General features: G+C 45.3%; 2 protein-coding genes across 3 annotated transcripts; one reads left to right on the top strand and one right to left on the bottom strand.

The window, feature by feature from the left end:
- Positions 1 to 3,203: 3,203 nt before the first annotated feature.
- LOC113204167 (trafficking protein particle complex subunit 12) lies at positions 3,204 to 6,229 on the bottom strand. The gene is made up of 8 exons (XM_026419212.2): positions 6,091 to 6,229; positions 5,049 to 6,010; positions 4,859 to 4,969; positions 4,514 to 4,765; positions 4,249 to 4,395; positions 3,996 to 4,174; positions 3,760 to 3,910; positions 3,204 to 3,683 (listed from the first exon to the last, which is right to left on the bottom strand). The coding sequence occupies exons 2-8, from the start codon at positions 5,895 to 5,897 to the stop codon at positions 3,441 to 3,443; spliced, it is 1,932 nt and encodes a 643-aa protein (XP_026274997.1). The 5' UTR covers positions 5,898 to 6,010; positions 6,091 to 6,229; the 3' UTR covers positions 3,204 to 3,440.
- Positions 6,230 to 6,284: 55 nt separating this feature from the next.
- LOC113204165 (dual serine/threonine and tyrosine protein kinase) lies at positions 6,285 to 11,831 on the top strand. Of its 2 annotated transcripts, none has more exons than XM_026419210.2 (15): positions 6,285 to 6,444; positions 6,959 to 7,096; positions 7,192 to 7,369; positions 7,462 to 7,606; positions 7,687 to 7,884; positions 7,963 to 8,233; positions 8,315 to 8,490; positions 8,574 to 8,805; positions 8,883 to 9,244; positions 9,338 to 9,550; positions 9,623 to 9,806; positions 9,900 to 10,056; positions 10,141 to 10,387; positions 10,474 to 10,723; positions 10,824 to 11,831. In XM_026419210.2, the coding sequence occupies exons 2-15, from the start codon at positions 6,973 to 6,975 to the stop codon at positions 11,141 to 11,143; spliced, it is 3,057 nt and encodes a 1,018-aa protein (XP_026274995.1). In that variant the 5' UTR covers positions 6,285 to 6,444; positions 6,959 to 6,972; the 3' UTR covers positions 11,144 to 11,831. The 2 variants fall into 2 exon arrangements, with proteins under 2 accessions (XP_026274995.1, XP_026274996.1); XM_026419211.2 differs by lacking the exon at positions 6,285 to 6,444 and adding an exon at positions 6,501 to 6,830.
- Positions 11,832 to 12,012: the final 181 nt, after the last annotated feature.

Raw genomic sequence — 12,012 nt, 5'->3', positions numbered from 1 at the left:
CTGCCCGCCCCCACGCCCCTCCTCTGGTCCTTGATGCCGCACCGCGACCGCGGGTTATCCCCGCGCTCAGCGGGACTGGACTCCAGACCGGGCTCCGGCAGCGTAGCATGACGTTTTGTCCATCTTTTTATTTTTCGCGCTACCGCCACATCTTTTCCGGCCCGGACCCGTCCTGGTCTGACGTACGTGACTCCAGACATGCTCCTCCAGGTCCAGCGGGGGGCTCCAGGCGTCGCGTCGTCGTCGCCGAGCCGAGCTCCGCGGTTCCGGTCCGAATTCCATTCTCGGCCGCCCGCCGGAGAAGACTCTGGATACGCCTCTGATGCGCGTGCGAACGAGCAGGGCGTGCGGCGGGGCGGAGGCGGCGCACAGGAGGAGTAGCAGCATCACTGCTGCTGAGTCAGTGACCAACCGCGCGGGCGGGGCGGGGGCGAGGCGGGGACGGCGGCGTCTGGAGCTGAGATTGGTCACCGTGTGCGGCGATGATGAGGTGAGGCGCTGCTCCCGCTGATCTTGCCCATCATTACTGAGTGGGGATCATGAATCGCCGCCGGCCGCCGGTGCGCGCCCGCGCGTGTGAACAGAGGATGAATGATGCATGCTCGATGCGTCATTTTGACATTAGAAAAGAAGTCAATGGTTTAACTTTGACTTTCTGTTCCACACGGACCTTTCCTACTCCACATACCTGGGGGCTGGGGTCATCCGACGCGCGGCCCCCCGTGCTTTCCCGATGGCATTCGCAAGTCAAGTGCCAATCAGTCAAAAAAACCCAACCCGTCACCACCCACACCACCCTGCTGCAACCTCCTGTGGCCCATACAAACCCAAAACAAAATATTCAAACCAGTCACACACATAAGGGCCCGCTCTGTGCTATATAGAAAGTGAGGAGGGGGAGAGGACTTTGCCTTTGCCCTCTAGTACAGACAGTCTTGGGGACTGTCTAGAAAGAAATACTATTGGGGAGGACGCGAGTAAGCAGTGCAGGGGCAGGAGGGCCCGGGCGAGCCCGTCACCCGCACGCGGCCCTGTCGCCGCGGCGCTCACCTCGCGCTTTGTATATCGATTTTGACTTCGATTCCGAGCCAAAAATAGTCCTGTGTGGTGCGCGGCGGCGGACCGCGGGCCGCGCGAGTGGGGTGGCCGAGGGCCGGCGCGGCCGGCGCGGGCCATGTGCATCGCGAGGGGTACTTCCCCGTGCGCTGTCTTCTCCGGGGCGCTGCGTTGGCGAGGTCCAGGTCACTATTTGCGTCCCGCGTGCCGGCCGCGCACGCCACGGCCCCGCGCGCGTGGCGCTAGGCTATAGGGGGAGGAGGCGGGCGAGCACTGACCTCACCGCGCGGGGCCCGGCCGCGAGCAGCGGGGGGCTGTGCGCTGTGAATAATGCCGGGAAAATATATATCGCGACCGGATCGATAAGGAAAGACTCGCGGCGTCACCCGTCATGAGAAACACGAAGGAGGTGTGCATGACGTTATTCGTGATGCCATATATGCGCGGCGGCACCAATCCCCTCACCCCCCGACACTTTGCAGGCCGGTGAGACTTTGCGTCCCAGCGGCCCCGCGCGCCCCTCCGCGTATCCGCGTGTCGCCGCGGACTGTGGGGTTGTCCCCGCCGCGCGGACTCTGCTCCTCTTTTCCGTGAAACGCGCGGGGGATATGACGCGCTGCCGGAGTCGGCCAGCCACCACAGCCTTCGGCTACCCCGCGGCCAACCTGCGGCCACCTCGCGCGCGGCCAACTTGCGGCCACCACCCCATTGCAACCCCGCGCTCGGCCCGGCCTGAGGTTCGCGGCGGTCGCGCGTCACGCTCGTGTAGGTATCGCGAGTGATGGCCGTTTCTGCGTAATGCAATCCCGCGCTCATGACCCGCGGGCCCGCGGGTGGGTGCCACGCGCGCAGAGCAGAGCCTCGCCTTGCGTGGTCTAATTCGCCTCGCCCGGGCCATGGCGCCGGGGTGCCCGTGTGGGGCTGCCCCACGCCCCGCGCCGCCCCGCCCCGCCCTGCGGAGCCCATCGCCATTGACGTCAAAGGCGCGCGCCCCGCCCCGCCTGTGAGGTAGGCAGCGGGTGTGACGCCATGGCTCGGAGCAGGCGGGCCCAGGGGGCAATCCCGAGTCGATGCCGCCACGGCCCCGCGGTGGGGGAAGTGCCGGTGGTGCCGGCGGCCAAGGGGATGCTTGTCCTCGTCCGCACCCTGGAAGGCTGGGTGCGACCTCGTCCTCCGCACCTCCGCAGAGTAGTAGTACAGGGGCGGTGGCGTCCGGGGCCGCGGGAAGAAACCCAGGGTGACTTACGGTCGTGGCAGGCAAGGGGAGGAAGTCAAGGCTTCGCTCTGGCGGCCGGGCCGGGCATTGTGGGGCCATGACTGTCGGGGTAGTCCCGTTCCTTCTGCGGCCCCGCCTTACATGGCCGGGACTTCCACCGCGGCAGAAAGGGACGTCAGGGACAACAGGAAACCAGTCTGGGTGAATACACGCCGTGTGTAAATGCCTGATTGTGAGTCCACCAGGGCGAGGGAGCACGGGACGGCAGGAGCCCGCCCGAGGGGGAAAAGGGTGAATAAGCATGGGGTGACGGGCCGAGTCTTGAGAGAGCGCCGGGGCGCGGGCACGCGACCAAAGGGACGCGCCAGAGGGCCAGCCTAGGGGCCAGCCCCACCTCCCACCCCTCCCACCGCCGATGCAAATAGACTGCAAAGGAATGCGCGTCTTTTTTGGCGTGCGCAGAAATAGCGAGGCCCGTGGCGCGGCCGCCGCGCCGCCGGGGGAGGCATTCCCTACCCCCCACCCCGCGCGCCGTGGCAAGGGTTTACTCATGGGCCGCGGGCCAGGCCAGGACGGACTGAGCGGCTCTGGCAAAAGCCCTCTTTACTTTTGCCCTGGCAATCACGAGGGAGAATTGTAGACATTCGCTGCCCCTTACCCCCCCTCCCTCCCTTTCCCCTGCCTGTTTTCAAGAAATTTTGGCGGTGGGCCAGGGAGGGCCGTGCGGCCAGGGCTGATCTGAGGTCGATAAACATGTTGTAAACACAGGCAATCGCGACCGCGAAGGAAGAACGCATTCAGTCGCTTGAGCCCTTGTAATGCAAGTCGGGTGCATGAGTGTGAAGCGTTTGCTAGTACGATAAGTTTTTTGTTAAATGCTGTTAAATGCTGCTTCAGACTAGAGTAAAGCAAATGCAACAAAACAACGGAACAGTGTTTTTTCCCTATTTATTTTTTTAAAATTTTAAAACACAACAAGGATTGCAACATAAACATTTTCTAAGACATTTGCATACACTTAAAATGGAAAGAAACAATAGCAGAAGTAACATTACCTAAAAACTTTCTAAAAACTTAGGTCTAAATTTTAATATTCACTTAGTGACTGAAAACTGGACTGGACAACCATAATCACTTGCTATTTTTTTTTAAATAAAATATAATAAAGTTATTGGAGCTTTAAACAACCAACAGAAACACCATCACCTTTGTATCTAGCCAACATTTTCAATAAACCTAATTTCTTTTGATTACAATGAGATGATTCAAACTCAATGAGTGTACTCATGTTGAGAAGCAAGGCTTCATGTAAGCCCTGAGTTGGGTTGCTTGTAAGAGCATTTTCCATGATGGCTAGTGCTTCTCTGAGTCGTCCCAGGTACAAATGACATACAGCCATGTTATTTAAAACCTGAATTAAAAATTAAGGTATTGTTAAAAAGCACCTACTGTAATTTTTATCATTAAAAGAATACACAACAACAAACCATGATATTGGCAGGGTCCATGTCAGCTGCTTTTTGAAAGCTTTCTAATGCCTCATGGAAAGCATTTTGAGAAACAGCTAAAAGACCCCTGTCAATGAATTCACGAAGATCTGGGGTATTACTTGAGAGAGCACTTTTCCCATCTATTGCTCTGCAAATATTGTTTTTTAAAATTAAAATTCAATTACAGATAATTACAATCAATCTTTTTATTTCTTCTTAAGTTTTATACTTACGCAGTGGATTGTTTATGTAAATTCCCAGCACTTAAAAAGTACTGTTCTGCCCCAACTACATCACCCAGCTGCAAATGAAGCCGTCCCAGAGCAGAGAGAAGAGCCCGTCTGTGAAGAGGGGGAAGTTCATTTGATTTCTGCAATACCTGTTCAAGTACTTCTAAAGCCAGGCTATAGTTCTGTGGAAAAATCAGACATAAGTAGATGAACGCAGTAGAAAATTTCCAAAGTAAGTAAATACCTAACTACCGACCTTGCAGGATACAGAACAATTTACAATAGAATGGAGAGTCCTAATTTCCCTATTAGACCAAAGGCGCTTGGATTCAGTAGAATCTGCAGCATTAAGCTCTGCAGGACTTCCATCCTCACTGAGTCCGCTCTCGAGATTTTTCAAGATCTGTTACGAAATTTTCCAAAATGGCATAAAAACGTTTTACAAAATATTTTGTATTGAAAACAGTGATATTTTTTCACCCATACTTGTTTTGTTTTTTTCATGAAGAAGAAAAACTTACCTTTCTAACAGTAGCTAACACAGAATGGAGTCTATTTAAAGCTTCTCTTGGCTTCCCTGTGTGTGACGGAAGTTCTGCTAGCAGCAATCGAAAATTAAAGGGAATCAAAGTGCCCATCCTTCCCCCATACAAGTCTGGGTAAAATGGGAAATAGAGGTCAGGGCGGTCAAAATCCCAGAATCTTTCTGCCTCTGTTTCTGCCAGAGAAAACTGCTTTAGCTTCACCAGAAGTGCTATGCGTGTAAACCAAAGCTGTAAATTTTGATTCAGTTAATTTTTGAATACAATTACATCAAATGATAGTTTTTTAAGTCTAAAATAATGGTAACTTATCATGAAAATTACCTGAATGGAATGTAAGGTATGTTTACTAGGTTTCCCTGACCTTCCAACACCTTGTCCATAAATGGTCAGAAGTCTTCCTGTCAAATTGACAGCTGCTCTAAAACAACCAGCCTGCGAAGTGTAGATAGATACAAATTAATACTTATAAAATAAGAGGCTATGCTAATGGTTATGTGGCAAGTTTGGTTACCTGAATTAATTCCCGTAATCCTCTTTCATCCTGGGTGACATCTTGCATTGTCAAAACCTTTCTTTTACTGGCTTCTTCAGACCCTAAGTATTGTTGAACCATGTCAGTGACTAAATCAGTCATATCTTCCTGTATACAAACACCTGGCATGGTTAACATATCTTTGTCTGGAATGTAAGATCCAGGTGCTGAGGTTGCCATAGCAATAAGTGCTTGACGAGTTTTTTCCGAAGGAATCCATGCGTCTCGTCGCCTGTCTGCCTCATTAGGGCGGAACCCAGCACTTTTAGAGAAAGAATCATCCGAAGCTAATATATCATGAGTGGCTGTTGGTGTAGCAGCTACTGAAGAATTTGTAGATATAAAACCGTCTTCGGTTGCAGTCGATGTAAAGTCTGGTGAAGTTAGCAAACTACTTGAGCTACTTGGAGGAAGACTTAAATCTATTGCTATTCCTGGTGTTGGTCCCAAAGGTGGAGAGCTTATGAGATCAAAAAAGTTCTTTCCAGAAGATATGTTGGATGGTGGAGATTCAGGTTCTGAAAAAATCCTACACACAGCTGGTTCACCTTTTCCTGTTGAGCTAATTTCATGAAAATGAGTAGCAGCAGCTTGTGACGCATTGCTGAAAACTGTGTTGACAGGGTTCTGCTGCGTTGGTTTCACCACATTCGATGAGAAGAGATCTTGAGCTGGATCAGTCTCTCGAACACTTTTCATCATGGCTGAATCGATTGGGGTTCCAGATGTTGGAGATGATATTTGGTCAAAAAATGTGGCACCAGAAACAGCAGGGGCTGTGTCTTGGTTGAAATACTGATTCAACGATGGAGGCTGATTTGAATTCATTTTTTGATTTTGAAAAGTAAAGTACTTCTTTTGACAGATAGCAGACAAAGTTGCAGAGAACAACTTGACTTATCAATCAATCAATCAACAAGCAGTTGAAACCTCCGTCTCCTCTGAAAACGACAAGGAACATATATTAATAAAATTTACCCATAAACGGTGTTCAATAAAATAGGAATAACATCTCTCTAACCTAAAGAAATTTCAATGAAAACACTCATCAACAACACAACACAAGCAACAAACAACATAAACTAGAAAATAAAGCGAAGGCAGTGACGGAATAATTCTGAACTACAATTTCAATACGAATCGTGCGATCACGCCTGAAGAGTCTCGTAAGAGTATAGTCCGCGTGCGATGCCAATGTTATGTTTTGTGTTTAGTTTTACTTGTGTGTGCGTTCGCGCCCGTGCTCCGCCATTCGCCCCCCTTTTCATGCCGTCTGTGAGAACGATTCTTTAATCTTAGACGATTTGTTGCAAAGAAAACAGACAGCCTGGTTACAACTCATGCAGTTCAGACTGCATTCATCGGAAATCTTATGGTGAGTCATGTGTGGGGTCCTGAATTTACCTGAGCATGCCTGAGCATAATGTGTCAACCGCCAAGGTTAGTTTGATCCGTCGCAGTCCGCAGTCCTTGTCAAGATGAGGCCTAACGCTACGGTACATACATGTCATGCCCTTTGGAAACGATAACATTGTACGTGCTGTACGTGCCAAGCTGATTTGCAACGTCACTAATTTTTCGCTCTATCAAAGAAATTCAACATTGTCTGGTTTTGCCAATTTTCGTCTTCTTGTTTAGGCATAATACTCTAGTACACATGTGAGATAGGCTTCAAGTCTGTGTTTGTTTTCTTAATTATGTCTTGACACTCCACTTCATTTTGGAATAATGCAGAATAAATATCGAAAATCTGGTATTCAGGTATTATTCTCTTGTGACCCAATTCATTGTTCTACTGGCATCAAGTCATTTGTCAATGAAAACAAGAAGTTTATAATACTTACATTTCATACTTTTTTGTCCCATGACCTGATTTTATATTTGTTTAGACCCTGTCAATACCATGGCTACAAGTCTCCCTCATGAGTTTCGCAAATTCATGCGAAGCTCCCAACTTCTAAGTCGCATTTTGTCTGAGACAAGTCGTTCATTGAAAGAAATAGATGATGCTGGATTTTTCCAAGGAGGTAAAATTTACTTCCATTTCTTTAAACTGTTTTGATCTGATGAATTGAATTTTCAACTTTAACTGTCACATTTTGTTTCGTTTTTCTTATTGCAGAAGAAGTAGAGCAGGAGCTTTTGGAAGTTGGTACCACTCACCAACTTGAACAACTATCTCGTTTCCTCGAAGGTCGTCCTGTTCTGGTTGTGTTAGGCCAGTCATGCAAATCAAGAGCTCAATTTGTAAATGCTCTACTGGAGACAAACCTTCTCCCTATTTCAGGGGGAGATTGGAGGTAGAGTTTGCTTTGTGGATAAATTTGTTTTGCTTTTCAACCAGTGCTTGCCTAGAAACTTTTTGTAACTTTCCTGCTTTGTGAATTTGCAGGTGGTCAAGGATTTTGTATGGGCGAGTTGGTCATGTAGCGCTAACTGTGGGTTTGGAGTTTGAGGTGGTTGAAAAACTGCAAGCACATGAAAAACCTTTGAGTACTGTCCCAGAAGAAGATCTGATCAGGCCAGCTGGGGAAGATGTAAGGTTCCATTCAAGCCTTTTTCAGCTCCTTATCATTCCTGGTTTGTCATCTTAAGGTTTCCTGTTATTTCTTTCTAGATGGCCGTGGAGCATTTAGCAGTTGTTGAAGTGCAAGTTTGTCATCCTGTTGTTAGAGATGGATCAACTATTCTTGTTGTCCCCAATTTGGATTACTCTCAATCAGATGAAAGAGCTAGCCTTTCACACATGCTACAATGTGACTCTGTTCTTCCTGTATTAATCTATGTTATGGATAAACCTTCATTAAGTCAAAAGGTAAGCACTGTGGAATGCCAATATATTCCTTCATACTTCAAATATGGTTTACACTACTTTGAGATCATTCTGTTTTAGGATGTAGCAGAACTCCACGAGTTAAAGCAGCTAGCACCAGACAGCCCCATATTTTTTACAATGACATCACCAAATATTTCTTCATCAAACTCTGCAGCTGCCAGTGATCCAACAATGGAACTAACAGAATCAGAACAACATGAATTGGAGCACGAACATCAACAGAGCAATGGAGCTTCACAGAATCAAGAAGTTAAAACCAAGATAGAAGGAAGACCGTGGAGGAGAGACTCTGAAATTCAAAATTTAGCTCAGCAACTAGAAAATTTGGGTTTGTTAAATTTCTTTAGTATAGAAATGGTATAAATTTCTTTTCCATGGTTCTGTAATGATTTACTCTCTTGGGATTTAGGGTTCCTTTCTCCTGATGAAGCATGTGGGCCAACACCTAAAAGTGGCGTGCGTGGTGAACGATATGTTCGCAAATCATGCCTATCAACTGGCTCAGATCAGCTCCTCGGATTAAATCAATTTGCCAGAGGTGTCCTTAGATCTCACCTCGTGACTGTAGCAATGCATCTGAATCAGGTTCGTATTTATTATGATACTCTTCCTGTTCTGTAATTTTAGAAATTATTCTTAAATCATCTGTCCATTTATTTATCTTTCAGGTTCATTGTGCTATACTACGCAGATTTATTCTTTGTGCATTTGACAAAGCTCGTGAAATTCAGATTACTCCTCGACGCATGCGATATGCTTTGGAAAAGGAAACTGAACTGTATCGTGCTCTTGTTGCCATGGCAAGTGAAAAGCAGGCTGAGGTTACAGACTTGATTGAGAATACTTTAGAAACTATGCAATCTGAATTAATTGAAGAAGCTGCCCAATACCAGTACAGAGGTAAGTTGAGACATGAAATGAATTTAACTCCAATTTCTTTCTGCCATTACCCTTGGTTTTTAATCCTTATTCCTCAGGAGGAAGTCTTTCAGCTGCTGGAGAAAGTGGTCCTGAAGGCACTCCCCGGGCAGTTCGCTTGGCTGCCACAGAAATTCAGCAGTTAGTTTTATCTCGTCTTTCCCATGCTGTAGCACGGAGACTTGTTTGTTCAATGGACTGTCTACAGGATTCTGTAGTTGGAACATTGTTAAGAACTTTATGTAGTTTGGAAAGAACAGATAGGGCAGAACTTGGAGATGTAGCAGAGCCAGATCTTTTTGTATCTCAAGATTCTAAAGAGGCCTCAGAAAGTTGGGATCTTTCTAGTTGTACTGAATCTCAAGGATTGGTTGTCTCTAACAATCAAGGACCACAACTTGCAAGTGATGCTTTAAAACAAGTAAGATTATAAAGTGCCCATAATTTATTACAAACAATAAAAATGCCTTTACATTTTTGGTTTAATATTTTTAAAAATTACTAAATATTTTAGATTTTGAGTGCTGCTTATTCTGTTCAACTTTCTACATCTACATCGTCCTCTTTGCTTCATGGATTTATGGAGCGCCTGCGTCAGCTTCTGTACAGTGTTCAGTTGCCTTGGAGTGCTCCCCCACGCCTTGATGCTGTTTGGAGGAGAAGGGTTGCGCTAGAAATGTTAGAAAATCTTAGTCCTCAAAGATTAGCCAAATCTATCTCATCACAGGTTGGTAAATCAGACAAACATTTATTTTCTTCTTTTAGTTGATGTTTTATCTAATTTTTTTCCGTCATGTAGTTTAGGGAACGTGTCAGGTTGTCACATGAAGCATTCCTGGCTGCTCTGAGATCTCTTGCCAATCATTATACTGGTCATTTAGAAAAGACTGAAGAGCAAAGAGTAGCTATCCGAGGACATCATGCACCCAGACTTGCCAGATTGGCACTGGAGACCACATCCATTGCTGATATGGTTCGCTATGGTTAGTATGCATTGCTTTATTCTTTTCCCTTGTGCACAACTGCTATTATACACTTCTGTATTAATTGTATTAAACTTCAAATTCTTGTTCTAGGTATGCCTCAGCTTGGGAAAGAAATTGGTCGTGGTCAGTATGGTGTTGTGTTCTCATGTGAGTCATGGGGTGGAACTGGTCCATGTGCAGTTAAATCAGTCGTGCCACCTGATGAAAAGCATTGGAATGATCTGGCTATGGAATTTTACTACACAAGGTATGTTTGACTGTAGGACCTCAGTGAACAGTGTATTTTTTAACTAACTGTTTGTAACTGTTATTCAATTTTTTTTTTTTACAGGACTGTCCCTGAACATCCTCGTATTGTAAAACTCAGAGGATCTGTTGTTGATCACAGCTACGGAGGAGGATGTTCCCCTGCTGTTCTGCTTGTCATGGATCGTCTGACAAGAGATCTCTACTCTGGCTTGCGTTCTGGATTGCCTTGGAAAACACGTCTTCAAATTGCCATCGATGTTGCAGAAGGTATCAGATACTTGCACTCACAAGGACTTGTGCACAGGGATGTCAAACTCAAGAATGTTCTTGTAAGTACTTCTATTCTCTTTCAACTTTGATTTGATGTAGCATGCTTGCTTACCAATCTTGCATTATGTCTTGAATTTTATTCTAGCTTGACTGTGATAATCGAGCAAAGCTCACCGATTTGGGATTCTGCATACCAGAAGCTATGATGTCAGGAAGTATTGTCGGAACTCCTGTTCATATGGCTCCTGAAATGCATTCTGGCCACTATGATTCTAGTGTTGATGTCTATGCTTTTGGCATTTTACTTTGGTATATTTGTGCTGGCAGTGTAAAATTACCAGCAGCGTTTGAACAGTTTCATAATAAAGAACAACTGTGGACTAGTGTCAGAAAAGGTACAGACCCTTCCTTCTTTTTTCGTGCTTGTAGCATTGTTTTGAAACCAATTTTGGAAGTGTTAGTCTTAAATTTATGTTTTTATTTTATTGGTTACAGGAATTCGTCCAGAGCAACTTGCACATTTTGACCAGGATTGTTGGCAGTTGATGGAAGAATGCTGGTCAGGTGACCCAGCAGCCAGGCCTCTTCTTGGTTATGTTCAACCACAGCTTGAAAAAATAGCTGAGAGATTTTGCCATCAGAATGGACATGATCATCCCACAGTAGAGGATGAGGCCCCAAGCACTAGCCAAGTCAATGCTAATGTTCGCGCTTTTCCCTTCCCTCCCCCTGCTGAGGCACCTGCAGCACCTATACCTGTACCCCTGCCCATTCCATCCAGCACTGACTTCTGGCACCATGTAAGGGAAGTCTAAGTTGTGATATGTCTGCATATAATTGATGTGCTTAACCTATCTCCATAGATTATAGTAATGTACCTTATTATTATCATGAATCTCATGAAACGAACCAAATGTACTTAAGCTGCTAAATTTTCCATCAGAGAAGTCTTTTTCTGTGATTAAAAAATTAAATGTAAGCAATTCTTTTATTTTGCTCAGATAAAATTTGTCTTATGCATCACATAAAATTGTAATTTGTACTCCAGGTTTTACCTATATAGTTTTATTTTTTCTCACCAAACTCAAGGCCTGAAATGAACTGTTAATGACTCTCATTGAGTTAAGAATTAATTTTGATTTCCAATGACAATACGCATGTTGCATTTGGTGTTAGTATCTTTCTTGTGATATATTTTCTGTGACCAAAAATTATCTATTTATAATTAATGTGACAACCTATTCTGGGTTTTAGCTTTAATGGACTGACTATTGTTTTACCAGCCGTAGAAGTAATTACCTCTTGCCTAACTGTCTTCCTTTCACACAACTTCCTATTTTCTCTGTTCAAAATGAAAACGAAAATTTTCTTCCTCATTGTAACTGTTTTTGTCAATCATTATATTGAAGGATTTTTAAGAGCCAGACTGCTTTTAAACTTCATCGTTTATTACTGTGTACTGTATATTTTTCTCAATCATAAATCTCAACTAAAGAAGATTAATCACTGCATTTGTTATCCCTTTTTGTACATTCATACCTTGTGCTTATGATTAGATTTAGTGACATAGTTGTTCAATTTAGCATTTTTTAATTGTTGAAGTTAAGACTGAAAAATCACTCTGCATTATTTGGTAACAGTACGTGTTAACTTGTTTTGTAGTTCCCTATTAATCTTTTTAAAT

The sequence above is a fragment of the Frankliniella occidentalis genome, unplaced genomic scaffold (genome assembly GCF_000697945.3).
Source record: "Frankliniella occidentalis isolate FOCC.00 unplaced genomic scaffold, Focc_3.1 Scaffold4, whole genome shotgun sequence".
Lineage (NCBI taxonomy): Eukaryota > Metazoa > Arthropoda > Insecta > Thysanoptera > Thripidae > Frankliniella > Frankliniella occidentalis.
This window is presented reverse-complemented; position numbering and strand designations above follow the sequence as displayed.